Source organism: Acomys minous (genome assembly GCF_964271855.1).
Source record: "Acomys minous genome assembly, chromosome: 11".
Taxonomy (NCBI): Eukaryota; Metazoa; Chordata; class Mammalia; order Rodentia; family Muridae; genus Acomys; species Acomys minous.
Window position 1 is genome coordinate 94,262,424 of NC_140492.1, and position 19,758 is coordinate 94,282,181.

The window sequence follows — 19,758 nt, forward strand, 5'->3', positions numbered from 1 at the left end:
TGTGTTTTGTTTTGTTTTGTTTTGGTGACAGGGTCTCTCTGTGTAGCCTTGGCTGTTCTGGACTTGTTTTGTAGATGAGGCTGGCCTCAAAGTCACAGAGATCCTCCTGCCTCTGCCTCCCCAAGTTCTGGGTTACAGGTGTGCTCCACTGCGCCTGGCTGGCAAAGGATCTTCAGTGATCTTCCCAGCCTAATCTTTTGGGAGCACCAATAGACTTTAAGCATAGCCCATTGAGTCTTTCCAAGTTCCATGATATTTGATTCCCGATTTCACTTTTAAGCTGTTAGCAAACAGGGGTGGGTAGTGAGGAGAAAAGAGACCGCATGGCAAGAAAGGCTGTCCAGTTGCCTGGCAGGATGTTGCACCTCAGAACTGAGAGCTTTGTCAATTACTTCTGTCCAATTTTTTGGGAAGAAACTTCCTCTCCTGGGACATGGAGACAGACTCTATCTTATTTGAATCACAAGCCTAACATGCTTCTACTGTTCATTGCTAAAATTAAGATTAGAAATGATTTTATATAAAATCACTTGGAGAGTGGGGGCCACTGTCCAGAGGTAGGCTGAAGACTTCTGTTTTGTCAAGAGTTCTTCATGTGACTCTGGTGTTCACCTAGGCTTGGAGCTGCAGAGGACTAGATTTTTCCTTTCTGCCACAGGCTAACTCCTACTGTGCTAGACTGTTCCACTCTTAACATGTCCAGCGCTGCCTCTCCCAGCTTAGAGACAACCACTTTCTATTGCTGTAATTCAGGTGCCTCTTCCACACTCAGAGAAGAGAGAGAGAGAGAAAAAAAACACTGTTGGTAACTCCACTCACACGATGTACTAATATTACACCAGCAAGCCTGTTATTTCATACTTCCGTAAACTTCAAAATTGCACTTGCGTCTTCCCAGAGAGTTGGACAAATCAGAGCAATATAAAGCATCCTGTCTCAGAATTTTTTCAGATAATGCCCATGTTTGGGAGTGTGCTGTGCTCAGTTCAAAGGAATGGCTGTTTCTCCAGCAAAGGGTATAATTCTTTCCTGGATGATAAGAGCTGCAGCTCACGCAGAGGAGGCCTTTGTGATGGAGGCCAGGCAGCTTTTATGGACTTCGATGCTATTTGCTTCAGTACCCTTTGAAATGCAGGGTCAGCTCACTGGGCTGCATCATGCAACAATAACACATTTTTATAGGTGTAGCTTGTCAGAGCAGCAACAACATGCAATACATAAAACCAATAAACACACAACGTCTACCGATCCTATCCTAGTAGCCAGATAAAGCAATAAAATTGACAGCAGCCATCAAATAGCTCCCTTCCTGACTCTGTGGGTTGAATTTACTGTTGCTTAATACAGAGGAGCTGTCAAAGAGCCTTAGATCAGCGTGGTGCCTAGGAGCAGCAAGTCACAGGGCATGAAGTGCGGCAGGCCTGACAAATGAAAGCAAGATGGGCAGTTAGGGCTTGCCAAGGCTTAATACTTTGGGGCCTTTAGTGTAATGCATCTGTAGCAGAGATTTTTTTTTAATGGAATATTTCAGGTTTTCCAAGTTATAAATTGTTAAGAAAGGTGGTGTGGTTATAGTGTCTTAGTTAGGGTTTTATGTAGACACCATGACCACCAAATTTTGTAAAAAAATATTTTATTAATTTATTCATATTACATCTCAATTGTTATCCCATCCCTTGTATCCTCCCATTCCTCCCTCCCTCCCATTTTCCCCTTACTCCCCTCCCCTATGACTGTGACTGAGGGGGACCTCCTCCCCTTATATATGACCACCAAATTTTTATAAAGGAAACATTTAACTGGGGCTGGCTTATAGTTTCAGAGGTTTAGTCCATTATCACCATGACAGGAAACATGGCAGCATGCAGGCAGACATGGTGCTGGAGAAGGAGCTGAGAGTTCTACATCCGGATCAGCAGGTACTAGGTAGTGAACTGAGTTTCTCTGAATCCCACTTCCTAGTGACACACCTCCTTCCACAAGGTCAACCGTACTCCCACAAGGCCACTACTGCTCCTGATAGTGACACTGCCTTTGATTCTATGGGGGCCATTGTCTTCGAAACCACCACATACAGAATGGGAAATTCACCATTAGCACCTTCTATCTTCAGTTCATCCCTAAGGCAGGCATCAGCTGACATCTGACTGAATAGACGGGGAACACAATTGGGTTCGTGTTTCCCAAGGCAACATTCTGAATGTGGGCTCCATCTGCACCTTGAGATGAGGGAAGGAGGAGGGAAGCAGAAATAATAGAGTGGGACGTTAGAGATGCAGTCATTGGTGAGGGATCCAGAGCTAACCTCATCTCAACAATATCCTAATTGCCGAAGGCTTGGCTTAGAAATCCATTATCAACAGGTTGCTCTGGGCATGGCTGCTGAGAAATAATTGGGAGGGGCAGTGCAGGAAGCAACGGAGATGTTGACCAGAGCTAAGGGTAAGTGGGGACAGGCTTGGTGACAGGAGTAAGCTCTGATAAGGGCTCAGGGACCGGAGGCTTGCGGTATCTCAGTATTTGAAATGTAAGACATGAGGGCCTGGGGTGTAGCAGACATTTAGCAGAACCACTGTACCTGGCGTGAATCTGGCACCTAAGCGTTGAAGTAGCCCTCTGTCAGTGATCATTATCTGAGACGTTACTGGGGTTGTTCTTTCGAAGGCTCCTCAGAGCCTTTGCATAGCTTAGTCTCAAGACAGACCTGGCAAATCAGACTCTTATGGCTGAGAATTTATCAGGTGATGGGTCTTTCAAGACAACCCCTATATCAGAAAATTTAAAAAAAAAATAGTTTTGGTATGTAGAAGTTGATTTGCTAAAAGTGCCTTTGGTGTAACAATAAAAAAAAGAGCCTCTAGGAAGCTGTCAGTGTTCAGTTGTTTAGAGACTGATCTCCCTGCTGCTGAGAAGCCTAAATTCATCCTGTGGTGGCTCTTTTTCTTCAATCAATCTTCCTGAGTAACCTAGAACACCGACATAATTAGTTAATGTATCTACCATAAAATTGGTTATGGAATTCAATCAAGGCTTTATGTAGCTGCCCTTTGGTTTGCATGGGGAAACTGGGTCCAGGAACCCTCAGATACCAGAATCCTGATTTAAAAAACAAAACAAAATATAATAGTGTTTTCATACAACACACACATTCTTCCATATACTTTTTGACTTTAGACCATTAGCAGTACTTCACACGATTTATATGCTGTGTAAATAGCTATGTTGTTCAGGGAATGAGGAAATGAACTATACATATGTTTGATATTTGTCCAATCTTTTTCAAAAATTACCAATCTATTGTTGCTTAAATCCCTGGATTCGGAGAATTGTAACTGTAAGTATAAGTGAGTTCCCACCAGCAATTCAGACTTCAGAAGATCTAGCCTGCATCTGAAAGATTCTGGGACTTGAAAGGGATTAAATTACAGCATTGACAACTATCTTGTCCTTTCTTTCTATTTGCATTCAGTAGCCCCAAGCTGTCTGTCACCACTAGAACCTTTGGGGACACCCTTGGACTGAGCTTCTCACTAAACTGGCCTCATGGCATTCCCAACAGCTAGATGTGCCAGGAAACATAAGTCCACAAGGTTCCATTGTGAAGCTGTTCTTCGATAGTCTCCAAAGGGAATAACAGACTTTGAAAGGCCAGCCTGGGAACCAGACGTGAGGCATCTCCCGGTTCACGTGGGAGAGAGGTCCAAGAACCAGAAACCCGGGTGATGAAAAGAGCTGTTTGGACCACAGCCCACCTCTGCGTCTGCAACCCAAGAGCCAGGACACCAGACAGGGCAAGGGGAGCCTCCTTGTGGTGAGAGAGATGGAAGCCTAACCTTCAGGGATGGGTGGGATGAGGCTTTAAAAGTTTTGTATGGTTGGTACCCTACGGGCTTCTCAAAAACCATAGAAAGCAAATAATTGAGGTGACCAGTAGAATCTAGTTAAGAGCAGACTTTATTACTTTGTCTTCTCTTTTAAATTCACTGTATTTTTTTTTTTAACCTTTTGTCATTTAAAATGAGCACTGAGACTTTGCTGGAGCCTAACTTCCCCAAATGGCTCAATTACAGAGAGTTCAGCCTCAAGCAAAATGTCAGAAGTGTGAGAAAAAGAGAGTGGAGGGGCAGGGTTGGCCCCAGCATAACCAGGTTGGGTGGAGGGTGTGTGTGTGTGTGTGTGTGTGTGTGTGTGTGTGTGTGTGTGTGTGTGTGTGTGCGTGCTTCTTTCTTGGATGAGTGGGATTGCTATGGGGTATCAGTGAATATGTGTCACTTCTTACTGGAAGAAGTCGCTCTGTGCATCACAGCAGCATCTGGCCCTCCAACCCCAGCACCATGGGAGACTCATGTGAATACAACATATGTTCAGAAAACCTCAATGAACCCCAGCCCAGTGCTAGAAACCAATAGAAAAGTCTCGTCACCTACAGACGGCAGTGTCCACTTGGGGCAAGTTTGCTAAACACATTCATCTGTCTTCTCTGGAAACCTTGAGCTAAATGTGTTGGTATTTCCACCTGAGGAAATATTTCACGGCGAAAATCAACAAGACAGCGAACAGGAGCAAGACCACAATGAGAAAGAAAATGCCCACAGCTGTGATACCACAGGACAACGTGACTTCAGACAGCCTGACCCCCCTCAGCAATGGGGGATTCGCGCAAAGAGTGTCCTCTTCGTCCTCAATCTTCTGTAGGTTTTCTTTGTACCATTCTATAAAGTAAATGTTTGAGCAACTGCAGTCAAGGGGATTTTGTCTGAAATTAATGGTACTCTGCTGGGACAAGATGGGGAGGAGATTGGCTGGGATGACACTAATGTGATTGGAGGCAAGATTGAGGTGGAGTCCCTTGAGATGACCAAGGGCCTCAATGCTACTGGATGTCAGCTTGTTTTGACTCAGGTCTACATGACTCATTGTCTTAAGGCTGAGGAAGGCTTGCTGGTCTATAGAGGAGAGATCACAGAGTGATAAAATCAGGATTTCTAGGCTTCCCAGGGACTGAAGTAGGTTGGTTCTTTGGATATTCCCATTTGGAAAATGATTTCCCTGTAAGTTTAGATGACGGAGCGCTGGCAGGCCATCAAGGAGTTGCTGGTTGCTGGTGTCAAGGAAGCAGTGGGAGAGATTTAGAACCTTCAAAAGATGGAGGTTCTGGAAGGGACTTTGTGCAGCATTCACACGCAGTTGGGTGAATGCCAAATCCAAGAGTTCTAGCTGGGGGCATTCTTTGAAGGCCTCAGTCCTGAGGCCCAGGGGTTCATTGTAGCTCAAGTTCAGGTTTTGTAAGTGAGACAGGTTTTTGAGTTGCAGGTTGCAGCAATCAGAAGTTTCGACGTCATCGTGGCTTAGATCAAGCTCCCGCAGATTTCCCAAGTTTTCTAAACAGCCAGTACCGAGGTCAAGTCTCTTTGTGTTGCCTTTGATGTAAAGATGTGTAAGGGAGGGGAAGTTGGCGGCGCTGATTCCGCACAGATTCTCAAACTTATTTGCGCTGAGAACTAGTTTCTTGAGTTTGCCCAGGCCCACAATCCCAGCGGGCAATTCTTTCAGGTGAGTGGCTGTGAGGTCCAGTTCCCGGAGGCCGGTGAAGCAGTGGAATGTGTTGGAGGAAATGTCAAGGAAGTGATGTTTCTGCAGGTTGATGCTCTCGACGGACATTTCACAGAGACCCTCAAACACGGCGGAACTGAGGTCTTCATCGTCAATGTCCTCAAACGTTCCCAGCCAGAGAGACTCGACCGTGGAGTTCCGTAAGCCCTGGAATATACCGAGCAATTTGAGAGTTCCTCCGAAGTTCAAACTTTGGAAGACGGTTGACTTGAAAGCCCCGGGCTCTATCCCTGTGATGTCATTCCCACATAAATTAAGGCTTAGATTAGTGGCTAGCTGTAGAGAGCCCACATCTTCTGTAGACAGGTAATGGATCGCATTATTCTGAAAATCTAGGACCTTCAGCTTCTCTGCAGGGAAGTCTTTGGGGAGCTTAATGGAGGAAATATGGTTGCTTCCGAGATGCAGACTTTCCAGGTGTTTCAGATTGTGCCCTGGGATGAAATCAAGACTGGATATTCCCGTTTGGATGAAGAACAGGTGTTTCAGTGCCTTGGGCCCGTTCAGTGCTGTTTCTGCCACAAATATCAGGGGATTTGCAGTCAGCACCAGTGTGTCTAACTGATGCTGGCTTTGAAAAGTATCTTCATGTATCCAGTAAATCTGGCACCTTCAAGAGAGAAGGGCATTTACAATCATTTATTCAAGGACAAAAGACCGAACACCAATGCAGTGTACATCACTGAAAAGCACAACAGAGCTTTCTTCCATACCCCGGAACAATTTGTTGGATTAATGTATATATAGCCTTAGTTCTGAACACTCTGATTCAGAATTTATTCTGTATCCCTTCCTCTTTAGAGTGAGCATTTAGAGATATATTATTATCATTATCATTATTGTTATTATTATTATTATTAGTAGTAGTAGTAGTAGTAATAGTAAGGAAAAAATAAGTGATTTGACTGATTATAAAAACCAAACTAGATTTAGTATTTAATTTAATATAAAATATACCACTTACAACACATAGGAGACATTATATATTGGTAATATCACAGGTAAGATACAACCTTTACTGATGGGGGGGGCAGTTAGTGAAGATTGACTCCAGGGAGGGCCTAGCATATGCTAAGCATACATTCTACCACTGGGCTATGGTCTTGCCCTCTTTTTTCATCAGTTAAATGTGAAATGGGCTCATGGAGAATTATTGTGTGTCAAGTGACATATGGAAAAATGTTCCCTGAGCTGGAGAATAGTAAAGACTCAGAAACACAATCCTGGTACTACATCTAAAATTCCTGGATTAATTATGCACATGTGCACATGAACACACACCCCTCTGTTTGCACACATGTGTGTTGATAGTCCCCTCCTTTAACCACAAGTGAGTAGTGATATTTGTTGGGGGATAGTCTGATGTATTTAGATGCTAATTACCGTTTGCTGTCTGTGTGACCCACCTTTTGCTTAATAAAAAGCCCATCCCACCTGGGCAGGGCAGGAGATAGGTGGGGATAGGAGAGAGAGGAATTCTGGGAAGAAGAAAGACCACCACGAGGAGAAAGGAGAGAGACCTGAAGGGAAGAGAGGAAGGCCGCCATGGGTTAGATGGAGGAGAAGCACATGGCCGGCATGGATGGAGAATCCAGCCCAGATGAAGAACATTAACAAGTATTTGGGATTATGGATGGGAGGTAGCTTGATAGAAGTTATTGGAAGCAGATGGCATGGGATTGAGGCAGAGATCCCATGCCTGCCCCACTATGGGAGGTAGTTTAGAGGATTGATATCTGCCCTGCCCCAGGTTAACTAAGGCTATTTTAAAATATAACAAGTGTCAGTGTCTTGTTAAATGATAGCTGGGCCTACTGATAATACAGATAATTTTATAAACACAATAGATATTAGCCATGGTATCTCGCAGTGGTGCTTATAAACATGAAAGATAATTGTAGATGCGTGCATCCTCCCACTCTGCAGGAATGGAAGGACCAGTGTGGGGAGCTGCTGCAGGAGTCGCAGATGTCACAGAAGCATCAAGCATCCCTTTCCTTTCCTCATAGACAAGTCTTGTGCCCTCCCTTGCTTCAGACACTTCTGTCATTTGTTCCCAGCATTGGTCCAGCATTCAGATAGGACTTTCAGGCTATATTTCAGCAACTGGAATCATGATTCTTCCTTCTGAACAACTAATGAAACTCTTTATCCAATTTGTGTAGAACAAGTAGATTAAGAGTTAATAGAAGCCAGATTCAGGGATGCTGGCCTTTAATCCTAGCTCTCTCAGGAGACAGAGGCAGGCAAATATCTGTAATTTCAAGGCCAGCTTGGTCTACAGAGTGAATTCCAGGACACAGGGCTACATAGAATAATCCTGTCTCAAAAACAAAAACAAAAACAAAAACAAAAACAAACAAAACAAAACAATGTTATTAGAGGGATCAGTGAGTTTCTTCTAAAATGCCATTGCCTAGTAACAGCCAACTATATTAATGAGCACTATAATATGGCATCTGTTTTGGCCTAAATATTTCTTTTTCATTTTTCCCAGCAATAGTCCTTAGACCAGTGGTTGTCAACTTCCCCAATGCACAACCCTTTACTACAGTTCCTCACGTTGTGGTGACCCCAACTATAAAGTTATTTTGTTGCTTACTTTATAACTGTAATTTTGCTACAGCTATGAATTGTGGTATATATATATATATATATATATATATATATATATATATATATCTGATATGCAACCCCTGTGAAAGGATTGTTCAACCCCTAAATGGGTCACGATCCCCAGATTGAGAACCATTGCCTTAGAGCTTCCTGAAGAACACTGCTGAAGCAGACAGAGCTGGGGAACTGAACGTTTTCCTCCTGGTTGACTTTGTTTGCAAGATAGCACCCGAAATGTGTTCCTTGGGAAAGAATAAATACACAAACAGCTTATCTGTGGCCCTATAGGAGATTGAATCAGAGACACTTGAGATGTAGGGTACAGATTTGCTTAAGTAACATGTCAAGATCACACAAGGAACTGAAATGCCCACCTGGTTAAATCCAGAAAGGAGAGATTAACTAGTCTACTGAAGGTCGTATTTTGAATTGTAGGCAAGAAATTAAAGCTGAACTCCAAACATTCTGTTGAGTTTGGTAGAGTGCCAGGAATTTCACTGAGACCTAAGTTTTCACAGTTGTATGTTTTGTTGGCTTCTTTCTGATGGGAGAAGAGATATAAATTAATATTGGATTAAGTCGTTTGATTTACTCTCTAGCAAAACTATGCGTGATTTGCCTTTTGAGAAGCAATCCCACTTCTAGTGATCTTTACCAAAAATATACTTGCAAAACCACAAAATGCTTATGAACAACCACATTCATTATAGGTTTTTAGTAAGATACCACAAAGAGTAAGAATTAAGCACTCGCTCTTGCAAGTCAATTAGTAAAAGACACCTGTAGCCTATCAGAGAACTCTAAGTGATGGGATTAGGGGGTATTAAAAAAACACACACACTTTGTTAGCAAAGGACCAGTTAAGAGCCAAAGTATGGAGGGCAGATTCTAAACCCCAGCACTTTGGAGAGAGTCAGGAGGTTTTCCAGTTCAAGGATGATGTGAGCTATACAGCAAGACCCAGGTTCAACAAACAAACAAAGCAAGGGCACTTTCTAGCATGCACAAACCTGGGTTCAGTCCTCAGTCCTGGAAGAGAAAAAGATTGTCAATAGCCACATGATCATTGGTATAAGTCTAGGTGAGCAAAATGAAGTGCTCCCTAGAGGAACCCTATAGAAATATTTTTACTCAAAACAAGCTACCAAATGAATGAATAAATTTGAATATAGTCAAGACTCTAGGTATAGCCTCATGTCTACAACTGAGTGACACAGCAGCTTTAAATTAAAACTTCATAAACTAGCAGTCAGCCAAATACAGAAAGAGAGACTTTCTTTTTCCTTCTTCAGTTTTTTTTTTTAGACAGGGCTTCTCTGTGTAGCCTTTGCTGTCCTGGACTCACTTTGTAGACCAGGCTGGCTTCAAACACACAAAGATCCACCTGCCTCTGCCTCCCAGAGTACTAGGATTAAAGGCGTGTGCCACGGTGCTTGGTGAAAGCAAAACTTTCTGTATAGTAACTGGGGAAAGTAGGGGACAGAGGAAGAGGAGGAAGAAGAGGAAGAAGAGGGAAGAGAGCTTTTTTTTAAGGGATAAAGAAGAGGCTCGTGAGATGACTCAGTGGATAAGGGCACTTGTCACCAAGCCTGCTCCCTTGGACAAACAGGATAGAAAGAAAGAACCAACTCTTGCAAGTTGTCCCTGAAAGTTAACTCCATACACACCATGGCATGTACTTGCACACGCACATAAAATAACTGTTTAAAAGTTATTTTTAAAAGAGAAGGATACATACATTTTTTAGACCAACAAATATAGAGTATCCCTTGCTTAGATTATAAGTTTTTAAAATGTTAGGAAAAGATATTTTATACAGCATCAGAGAACTCTGAAGACAGAGCTTGATGGTATTGGGAAGTAATGAATTTTCCAAAGAGAGAGAGAGAGAAGGAGGAAGAGAGAGAGAGAGAGAGAGAGAGAGAGAGAGAGAGAGAGAGAAGGAGAGAGAGAAAAGAAGAAGAAGAAGAGAGAGAGAGAGAGGGAGGGGGGAGGGAAGGAGAGAGAGAGAGAGAGAGAGAGAGAGAGAGAGAGAGAGAGAGAGAGAGAGAGAGAGAGAATCATTCTATAATCCCAGCACTTGGGAGGCTGAGACAGAAGGATTTCTGTGAATCCTAAACCAGTCTAAGAGTAAAGACCTTGTCTCAACAAACAAACAATCAGAAAACGAGGGTAGGAGAGAGAACTGGGTAGGTAAATTCAGACAAATGCTGATGGTCCTTGAATGGATGTTTTGATGCTTTTGTAACTGATTTTATAACAAACTTTCTTAATGCAATGTTAAAAGGGAAGCTAAGTAGCATAGATGTGTGGGTCAGAGTCCATCCTGTGCCCAACATAGTTGAAGATCCTAAAACATGATAGGGTTTGCCTCTTGCATCCCTAATCTAAGATGCAGATCTTGGACTAAGTAGAAATGGGAGGCTATTCATCAGAAACCCACAGAACCATAAAGTCATGGCTTATCTGACAGTACTGTAGTATAGAGGGCTGGCGCGTGTCTGATGAGGGGGAGGCAAGGAGGAAGGTCCTGCTTAGGGAGGCTCCTAGGTAAGAAAAGTACCATCGGAGGCACAGGAAGAGGAGCATCAGGGACCGCCAGTGCTCAGATCACCTTACACCCTAGCGAATCCATGTAACCACATACTTGCTTTCTATTGGCCCATGGAGGCTGTTCCAGCATACTCCGGTCCACCTGCCTTCCTACTGCTGACTGCAAACAGATTTCCCTAGCCGGAAAGAGAATTGCACACACCGTCCTCTGCTCCGAAGTGCGAGGCTCTTGAGATGGCATCATTTTAATCACATTTTGCTTAACTCCCATTTCCTGTTCAGTGGCGCGCTTTTTCCTAGCTCCACTAAGCAGGCCCATCAACAGGAAATCACTGTTTTCCTTCTGTGCTGTGAGGTTATTGTAAATGTCCCTGAAGAAAATGCCATATTTATATTTCCTTGTAATTTATTCTCCATTTTTATAGACCCAAAGTCCTCTAGGCACTGTCACAAATCCATCCACATAATGTCCTTGAAATACACACTTTGCATTTAAAACTTAGATTTAGCTAGCTGGTGGGGGAAAAAAAGCACGTGGCTCACCCAGAGAGAACCCGTGTGGACTGCTGTGGGCTCAGCGTTACTATGGTTCCAGTTAGCTTGGAGGCTAGTTTTTCTTTTCTGGTCCCCATTGGCATATCACATACATGTGGAGAAAGGGGAATCCCCCAATATGCCTGGCTCTGTTACAGTCCTTTGGCAAAAGGTCTAAGGCTAACGACTTCCCCCAACTAAATACACATGCCCGGGACACTGAAATGATTTCCTGTGTCAGCCTCTCCTGGGTTTGCTAAGCTGTTTACTGCACTAATGGGATTCAGAAAGTAGAGGCTGCAGGAACTCTGCTGAGCCAGGGGCCAAGGGAGCGAGCTTCTGGAGGAGGAAAAGCAAAGTGGTGAAATAGCTGTTTCACCCCAGCAAAAAAAGAAAAAAGAAAAAGGAGAGCCAAGGCCTGCTAGTGCCAAGATGGAATCCCACTGAAGCCTGCTCCACACATCTCCATGGAGGTGGGACTAGCAACGACCCTGCTGCCCTTGATTTCCAGGAGAGAGGATGACGATGAGACTCAGTTAGAATTTTAAACCGAACAGGTTTTGGGCTGCACACACACACACACACACACACACACACACACACACACACACACACGTATGCTCCCTACAGTTTTTACAGTCTGAGTTTTACAATAGAAGTTGTTATGATCTGGCTGTGAGAGTTAGTGGGATTTCAGTTGCTTGTATTTTTAAAAGCTAGAAGTGTGAACATTCACACACACACACACACACACACACACACACACACACACACACAGGGTCGCTCTCATTTGTTCCTTTGCGATATAACATTTTGTAAGTTCCAGGCACTCAGCTTATACCTCCTTAAGAACAAGGACACACAGGCATAGTACCAATATCTGGTTGAGGATGCTTCACACTGATGAGAGTTGTTATCCAACAATCCATCATTTTTCCAGTTGCTGCCACGCTGCCCTCCATGGTAACTTTCTGATCTTTTTCACTCCAGAATCATACCTTCCTTGCATTCGTTGTCAAAGTTCCAGACTTCATTAGTCTGAGGCAATCCTTACGCTCTGAGAACACTGATTCTCTTTTTCTTTTTCTTTTCTTTCTTTTTTTTTTAAGAGAGGCGGGGGGAATGTAGGCTCATGTGTGTCAGGACATCTCTCACTGTGGTCCATGTAGTCCCAGGTCTTGGATTCAAGTAGAAGTTGCATTTTTGGTAGAAGCTCTACAACAGCGTGCCTGAGTCTTTCTAGCCACAGCGACTAGGGCCAAAGCTTTGGGTGAGTTCTAACTGCAGAGAGGAATGATGGAGCTTCAGAGGATGAATAGAAAGGATGAAGGACAGGAACAAACAGCCCAACCACTCCAGGGCCATGCGTTTCCGGTGTCCTTCCAGGCAGATGTCCCCCATACTGCAGCTTTCTGAGGCCTGAGTGATTTTTTTTTTTTTTCCTTCCTGGAGATGGGCAGTTTCCAAAGTTGCTTTTTCACTCTTCTTCCTTGGCTGGCTGCACTGCAGACAGGGTCCATCCTTCTTAACATGAGTTTCTGGGCCGGTGGAGCTCTGTGGCCAAGCCACTCGGATACATGCAAGCGCATACACCCTGCCCTGTGTCAAGTAGCATTTGTTTAGGACCCACAGCCGCCCTGGGGCCTGTGCCAGTGGCTTCGCCCTCAGCTTGGGCTCAGAACTGGGCCTTTTACCTTGAGCAGGCCTGGGAGCAGCGTGTGCACTTGCAATGGCCTCTCCCTTCAGGTACCCCCTTTGCACGTTTTCAATCAGCACGTTAGTTTGTTTCTGCTGTACCTCAACTCCCTCCAGCCCCGCCCCACTGCATTTTTTTTCTCCTTCAAAGCCTAGAGACATTTGGAAGCATTTGTATTTCACTGAAATGCTCATCCCCATCTTTTGAGCCAGGTGGTACGCTTGACACATGCATGCAGGAGGCTTTGGGAACACTGCCCCCACCCCTTGAATCATACCTTGATTCAAAGGAGCGATTTGACTGGTAAGCTAAATTTCAGAGCAAAGATTACTCTCTGAAAACAAAACAAAACAAAAGAACAAATGAAACAAAAATCTGCCAGGAGGGCACATCCCTAAAATTGTGGTGTTAAGCTGACTCCTTCAAGTGAATGGCCTTCTAACTAAATGTGCTTTATTTTCTGGGTCTCTACAGCAGCAGTTCTCAACCTGTGGGGCGAGACCCCTGGAGGGTTTGAACAATCTTTTCAGTAAAGCAGATCTCCACATACCAGATACTCTGAATATCAGATATTTGCATTATGATCCATAACAGTAGCAAAATTACAGTTATAAAGTAGCAAAGAAAATAATCTTATGCTTGGTAGGTTCCTCACAACATGAGGGACTGTATTAAAGGGTTACAACATTGAGAAGGTTGAGAACCACTGCTCCACAGAATTAGCCTGCTTGCCTTTAAATCTAAGGTCAAAGCATGGTGTTGCCTGGTCCTCTCTTGTCCCCCAGTTATGGCTTGGGGACAGTAAGCTCACCCACAGGTGTGGCCGTGAGAAGTATCCAGACAAGGGATCTTACTCCTGAGGAGCAGCACCCACTTAAGGAGTCATCTCACCGTCCCACCCTCGAAAGCACCAGAAGCTTTTGCATTCCTGAGCACGGAGCTCTTCAAAAGACAGCACAGCTAAGTGAAGCCTGCCCCATCCCTAGAAACAGAAGGACTTTGTCTTAAGCTGGTGTGGGTGGACAGAGTGGCTGAGATGAGTCTATTAGAAATGGGAGTGGGGAAAGTAAGCCTACAGTTCCAAGGAACTATTCCACAGTGTTTTGAAAATGTAACAGGAGCATCAAGGGGCACTAGATTCCAGCCTAGTAAGCATATTTGCTAGTCTCGAAAGGCCTAGTCATGGTTGTAATTTTGTTACTTGCATGCAGAGAACACGGGGCATTTAGCAACAGAAGATTCTCTGCGGAGTGCTCATGACGTTTTATTATAATTTTCTCAGAATTTGTGTGTAGGTTGGGAACTTTTTTAAGCAAAAATTTTTATTAAAATATTAATCCTGACTTCTACCCAACATACACATATATACAAATGTATATATCAGTTCTTGAGCTGTGAAACTTAGAAATATGAACCAATAAATCTTCCGGAAGAAACTGTGGAATAATATCACCATAGCCTTGGGGTTGGCAAAGATTTCTTAAACTGGACAGAAATGTACTGAAAATTAAAGGAAAAATGTTAAAACTGAGTTATAATAATATTAAGAACTTCCAGCTGGCAAAAGATATATTTAGAAAAGTTGAAAGGGAAGTCTCGGAGCAGAAGAACATATTGGCTATCAGATAAAGAAGAGCCCATACGAATCAAGACAGTGGAGGAGAAAATGGGCAAAAGACTTTTAAGCATTTTGCACACACAGAAGTGGTTGTAGAGGGCTGGGTGTATATTAGAGGCCTAACACTTTTCTATCATGAAAGTGACACTGGGTTTGACTCTCAGAAGTGCAGGAAGGGAAAAGTTATGCAAACGACTGTGAAGACGGACTCAATTTAATAATTTGTCAGAGAAATAAAAATTGAATCCCAACGAAATACTCCTTCCCAACCATCAGAATGGCTCACATTTAATATCAAATGTTAACAAGATGCTGGGGCAATCAAAAGGCACATACGCTGCCGATGCGTGTTAATTAGTAGCAATGTTTTATAAAGCTGGCAATATGTACCACACACACACACACACACACACACACACACACACACACACATCTACTCAGGCACTCATAGATTTGTATATTCATATACTAGAGAAAGACATAATTACGAAAGTCCTAAACAAGCATCATACATAATGTGCAATGCAATTTATGTACTCAGTTTTTTATTAATAGTAGAGAAATAGATAAACTGTGGTGAGGTCTTTGACCCAAAATAGTGTCACTCAACAGTAGGAATCAACAAGTGGCTGTTGTGCATGCCATCAGGAGGTGTCAGCAATTTAATCTCAAGCAAAAAGGCCCAAAAGACTTTCTACAATATGATCCCAAGAGTGTAAAGTTATTTTTTAACAGGCATAAGAGCAACCCTGATGATGGGACTAATGCCCAGGAAGGGACTTGAGAGAGGTATTGAGTATTCACTGTGTGGGATGCCTGGATCTGTGTATTGGTTGCAACGCAATTAACTGTTTATTTTCTGCATGTGTGTTTTGCCTCAACAAAACTTTAATAAGCTGAAATGAAGGCAACAACAAAACAAAGACCTTACTGTCATGCCACACAAGATGAGCTCATGACGTGAGTCATAGGAGCCAACAGACAGCGAGCCTTGATTATGCTAGAAGTGGGTCAAGAAGGAAAAGAAAGCAAGGGGAAGGCTGGGTAGAGCCAGGCTGCTTTGAATGCAGGAAAGGACCACACATGAAAACCAAAAGCACACAGTGTCTCCTAATCAGTCGGGTTTCCTCCCACTTGCCTGTGCCCTAGAGGTCCGGAACCCTCAGAAGAGTATTCCCAGCATGCTCAGGCATTAAGGCACCTTAGAATGCTGGGGCTTAGGAAGAAAAATGAGAAGAAGCAGGAAGAGAAAATAGAGATCGAATATTAATGAAATAAGTTACAGGGATATTTAATACTAACCCTGTGCTGGGGAGCACAGGGTGGAGTTGGGGCTGTTGCATTCGAGGATTTCACTCACACCTGTCTGTTATCCAAAAGGGAAGTCTTCGTTGAAACACGGGGCCTTTGGGGATCGGCGACCCTGAACCCCACTCCCATGACCTGAAAGGCTCAGTACTGAAGGCCGACAGCAGGCAGTTTCTCACTTTCTACCTCATTCCTCTGTCCTCTGCAGGAGCCATAGGACAAAAGGGAACTGGCAGTTCCAGAGGCTGGTGACCTCCGTGGGTGGTTAGTGGGTGGTAGAACCTCTGCTAGACGGTCCCGAGCAAAGCTTGCCCTTCCTGGACTCTCTGTGGTCTCGGAAGGACTACGCAGGCCCGCCACAGGTGCAGGCTGAACTACTAAAGTGTAGAACAGAGCACTGCAAATGGCCTAGCTCTGTGAAAACTGAATGAATGGGAGGATTCTCCCATCCCGGGATAATGTCAGCAGGTGCTGGTCTCGTCCTTGGTCCCTGAGGAGGTGATGTCCCCATCCCGATACCCTTATGCCATCTATGCAGTGTGTGAAATTGGCCTTCCAACTTGAATGAGGTGAATAAAGCTGAGCCAATGGTGGCTCTTTCCCCTGTTATTTTCTTTAGCTCTAACTTCCGGGATGGTGTGTCTCATGAGCTTTTTTTTTTTTTCTTTTTCTTTTCTTTCAGTTTTTCGAGACAGGGTTTCTCTGGGTAGCCTTGGTTGTCCTGGATGCACTTTGTAGACCAGGCTGGCCTCGAACTCACATCAATCTGCCTGCCTTTGCCTCCCGAGTGCTGGGATTAAAGGCTTGCACCACCATGCCTGGCTTGCCTCATGAACTTCTTATGTTGAAGGTCTAACTTCCGGGACCTTGTGCCATACATGGCTATAATTGGAGACAAGGCCTTTCAAGATATGAGTATGGTAAAATGAGGAACTCTAGGTAGGACCAAAACCAGCACAGATAACGTCTTAATCAGAGAAAATTAGACACAACTAAGCTCAGAGATGGCGCCCTGGAGATACACAAGAAGACAACCGTTTACAAGTTAGGAAGAGCATCCTCAGAGGAAAACAACCTTGTCGCTACCCCGAGCCTCCATTTGCAGCTTCTAGAAATGACAGAGAATGAGTTCCTACTCTGTAATTTCCCCCCACTCCTCACCTCTGCTTCTGGAAGCCTGTGGAAACTAATTCTCCCTGGGTGTCCCATCTCTGCTTGCTCTGAGAGCATCCCAGGTGCACCCAAACACAAAGCTACCAAGCTTCTCTCTGTTTCTGTTCCATTCTTTATTCCAGTCCCCCCGGCTTTGGGTTTGATTCATACCCTTGTCTAAGAAGTCTCTGCCCTGACTTTTGGATCATGAGTCTGACTTCTATCTCCAGTCTCAGGTTCTCTTTGCCCCTAGCTATCCCTGGCTTATATGCTCCTTTCAGTCTCCGAGTAGGAAAGCAGCTTTACGAAGGTTGTCCCCAAGGCTCACAGTCACAGCCTTTTCTGTCTTCACCCTTTGTCAAGCAGGCCCATGTGGGATTGGCCGTTTGCCAGAGTCGAGGACACTGGGAGGGAGGCTGAACCATTTTAAGATGGCAGAAGAAGAAGAAGACTGAGGCCAGTATTTTTCTCCATTCTCTCCACAACTTCCCACAGGTTGATAAGTATTGTTACAGTTTAAAACAGAAATGTCATGTTGGCTTGGTTCTCATATAATCCTCCTGTGGGCTAGTCCCACAGACAGGAAGATGTCCAGTTGGAGGAGAAAGCCCATCTCACTCAGAATGATCCTTAAATGTTCTGAAATCTGGCATGGGCCTGTCTTTACCAGACTTTACCATGACAGCCAAGAAACCAAAGGGCTATGTGGGGAGTGGCCGGGTATGTGCTAGGATGGCGTCCAAACAACTCTCCTGATTTGGGTGTCAGGATTGAGGGGGTGTGCGCACCCAAATCCTGTTGGTGTGCTAACTCAAATCCTGTTGGTGGATTTGGCTAACCCAAATACTGTCCTCTTTAGGACAGTAGAGACCGAAAGCCAAGGCTCAGATGGTCTACATGCCATATCTCACAAATTTCAGCAAGTGTCAGCTCGGTAGAGACAAAATAGTTTGGACTCACCTCAATGCACGTCTGATCGGAGGAGGTGATGACTTGACAGCTGGCTGAAAAGAGTGCCACTAAAAAGAAGCAGCCGATGTCCGGAGCCATCCCAGGTCCAGAGCAAGCCCAGCTGGATAGGATTTTCTACGTCCAGAGCCAAGCAATCTAATCACACTCTAATAGCCCTGACGATTTGGCAGGCAGTGAGGGGCTCAGAAAGTTGATCTTAGAACTGAAATGCTGTGAACTGCTCAGCGTTTGGGTCTCAGCTGCAAAAGAGAGAGAGAGAGAGAAAAAAGGGGGAAGTTCTTTTTTGCATACCAACCATCTTGGCCAAAAATAACTCCGAGACTAGCCCCAGAATGGCCCAGTGCACTTCCTGATGAACGTGGATCGGTTGTGCAGCCCTCTGGAGTCTCAGTGTGATGGTGCCCACTGGCTTGAGGCCAGTTTCAAGGGTTTGGCCCACTCTGCCAGCTTCTAGTGCCTGTCCCTTGTTAGAGGCTGCGAATACAGGAATCTGCACTACGTAGGACGCCACTTTGCTACCTGTCCTCGTGAGTGACAAGGGTCATGCTCCAGCAATGGGAGGGCTGCGAAACTGGGAACTAGGACAGGAAGTGACAGGCTCAGCTGTCCTGCTAGCTGAAGCTCAGCTGCTTCCTGGACCAGTACTGATCCGCCTGTGGACAGAGATTACTTTTTCTCTCGCTCTGGTGACTTAGGACTGTTAAAACAGCTCAGGCGAAAGCCACTTTCCTGCCCTTCCAAAATGGCTCAAGTTAAACAAAACAGCTGTTAAAAGATCTGGTACCACATAGCCCCACATGGTGGCACATGCCTGTGATCCTAGCACTCTGGGAGTCAGAGGCAGGTGGATCTCTGTGATCCAGGCCAGCCTGGTCTACAAAGTGAGTCCAGGACAACCAAGGCTACACAGAGAATCTCTGTCTCAAAACAAACAGCAACACCCCCCCCAAAAAAAAAACAAACAAAAGAAAAAAAAGATCTGGAGCCAAGTTCTGGCCCTCGGCACCTCATAAAACAGTCATGACAGTCATGAGAATACCGCCATAATTTCAGCATAGGGAGTTCGAGGCTGAGGTGGCCGGGGGGGGGGGGGTAGGGGCGGGTAGGGATGGATGATGGGGGGGTGGCAGGGGAGAAATAGAGAAGATCCTTTGAAAAGGGTGGTAATTATTAGAATGGTCAAGGTGTGGCAGGAGACAAAAAAGGTTCAAGCATTTACTCAAGTGAACTTAGCTACCACAGGCCTTTTCTATCCTTGAACCAGTTGACATATGAGGGGTAACGGTGTTGCTGTTCTTCCACGCTGCTTCCAAGAGCCCAGCTCCTAGTGCAGACTCCACAGTGATAACTACCGCTCCGAGTCACTACCACCATGACAGGGCTCACACTAGCTGCCACTTACTAAGCACTTAGCAGCCAGCAGGTCAGATTTTAGTTTGGTTAGGTTCACTTCTCTATCCTGTTTTTTTCTTTTCTTTTCTTTTTTTCCCCCCACCGGTTCATTTTATAGTTGTAGAAACTGATGACTCAGAGCAATGACATGATGTCTGCTAGACTACACCACCAGAGCATGGCGGAGCCCACACAGGAGACACGCGTCTACTCTCCGTGGTAGGAAGTGGCCTCCTAAAACAACCCAGTAGCAGGACAGAACAGAGAATGTCTGTCTACCTGTCCATTTCAAAGGCTGAAAACT

At 44.6% G+C, this 19,758-nt stretch overlaps 1 protein-coding gene across 1 annotated transcript; it reads right to left on the reverse strand.

Annotated features, from left to right (window-relative positions):
- Positions 1 to 1,672: 1,672 nt before the first annotated feature.
- On the reverse strand, positions 1,673 to 18,297 carry CD180 (CD180 molecule). Its single transcript, XM_084800754.1, has 3 exons — positions 18,051 to 18,297; positions 8,604 to 8,770; positions 1,673 to 6,223 (listed from the first exon to the last, which is right to left on the reverse strand). The coding sequence occupies exons 1-3, from the start codon at positions 18,138 to 18,140 to the stop codon at positions 4,495 to 4,497; spliced, it is 1,986 nt and encodes a 661-aa protein (XP_084656880.1). The 5' UTR covers positions 18,141 to 18,297; the 3' UTR covers positions 1,673 to 4,494.
- Positions 18,298 to 19,758: the final 1,461 nt, after the last annotated feature.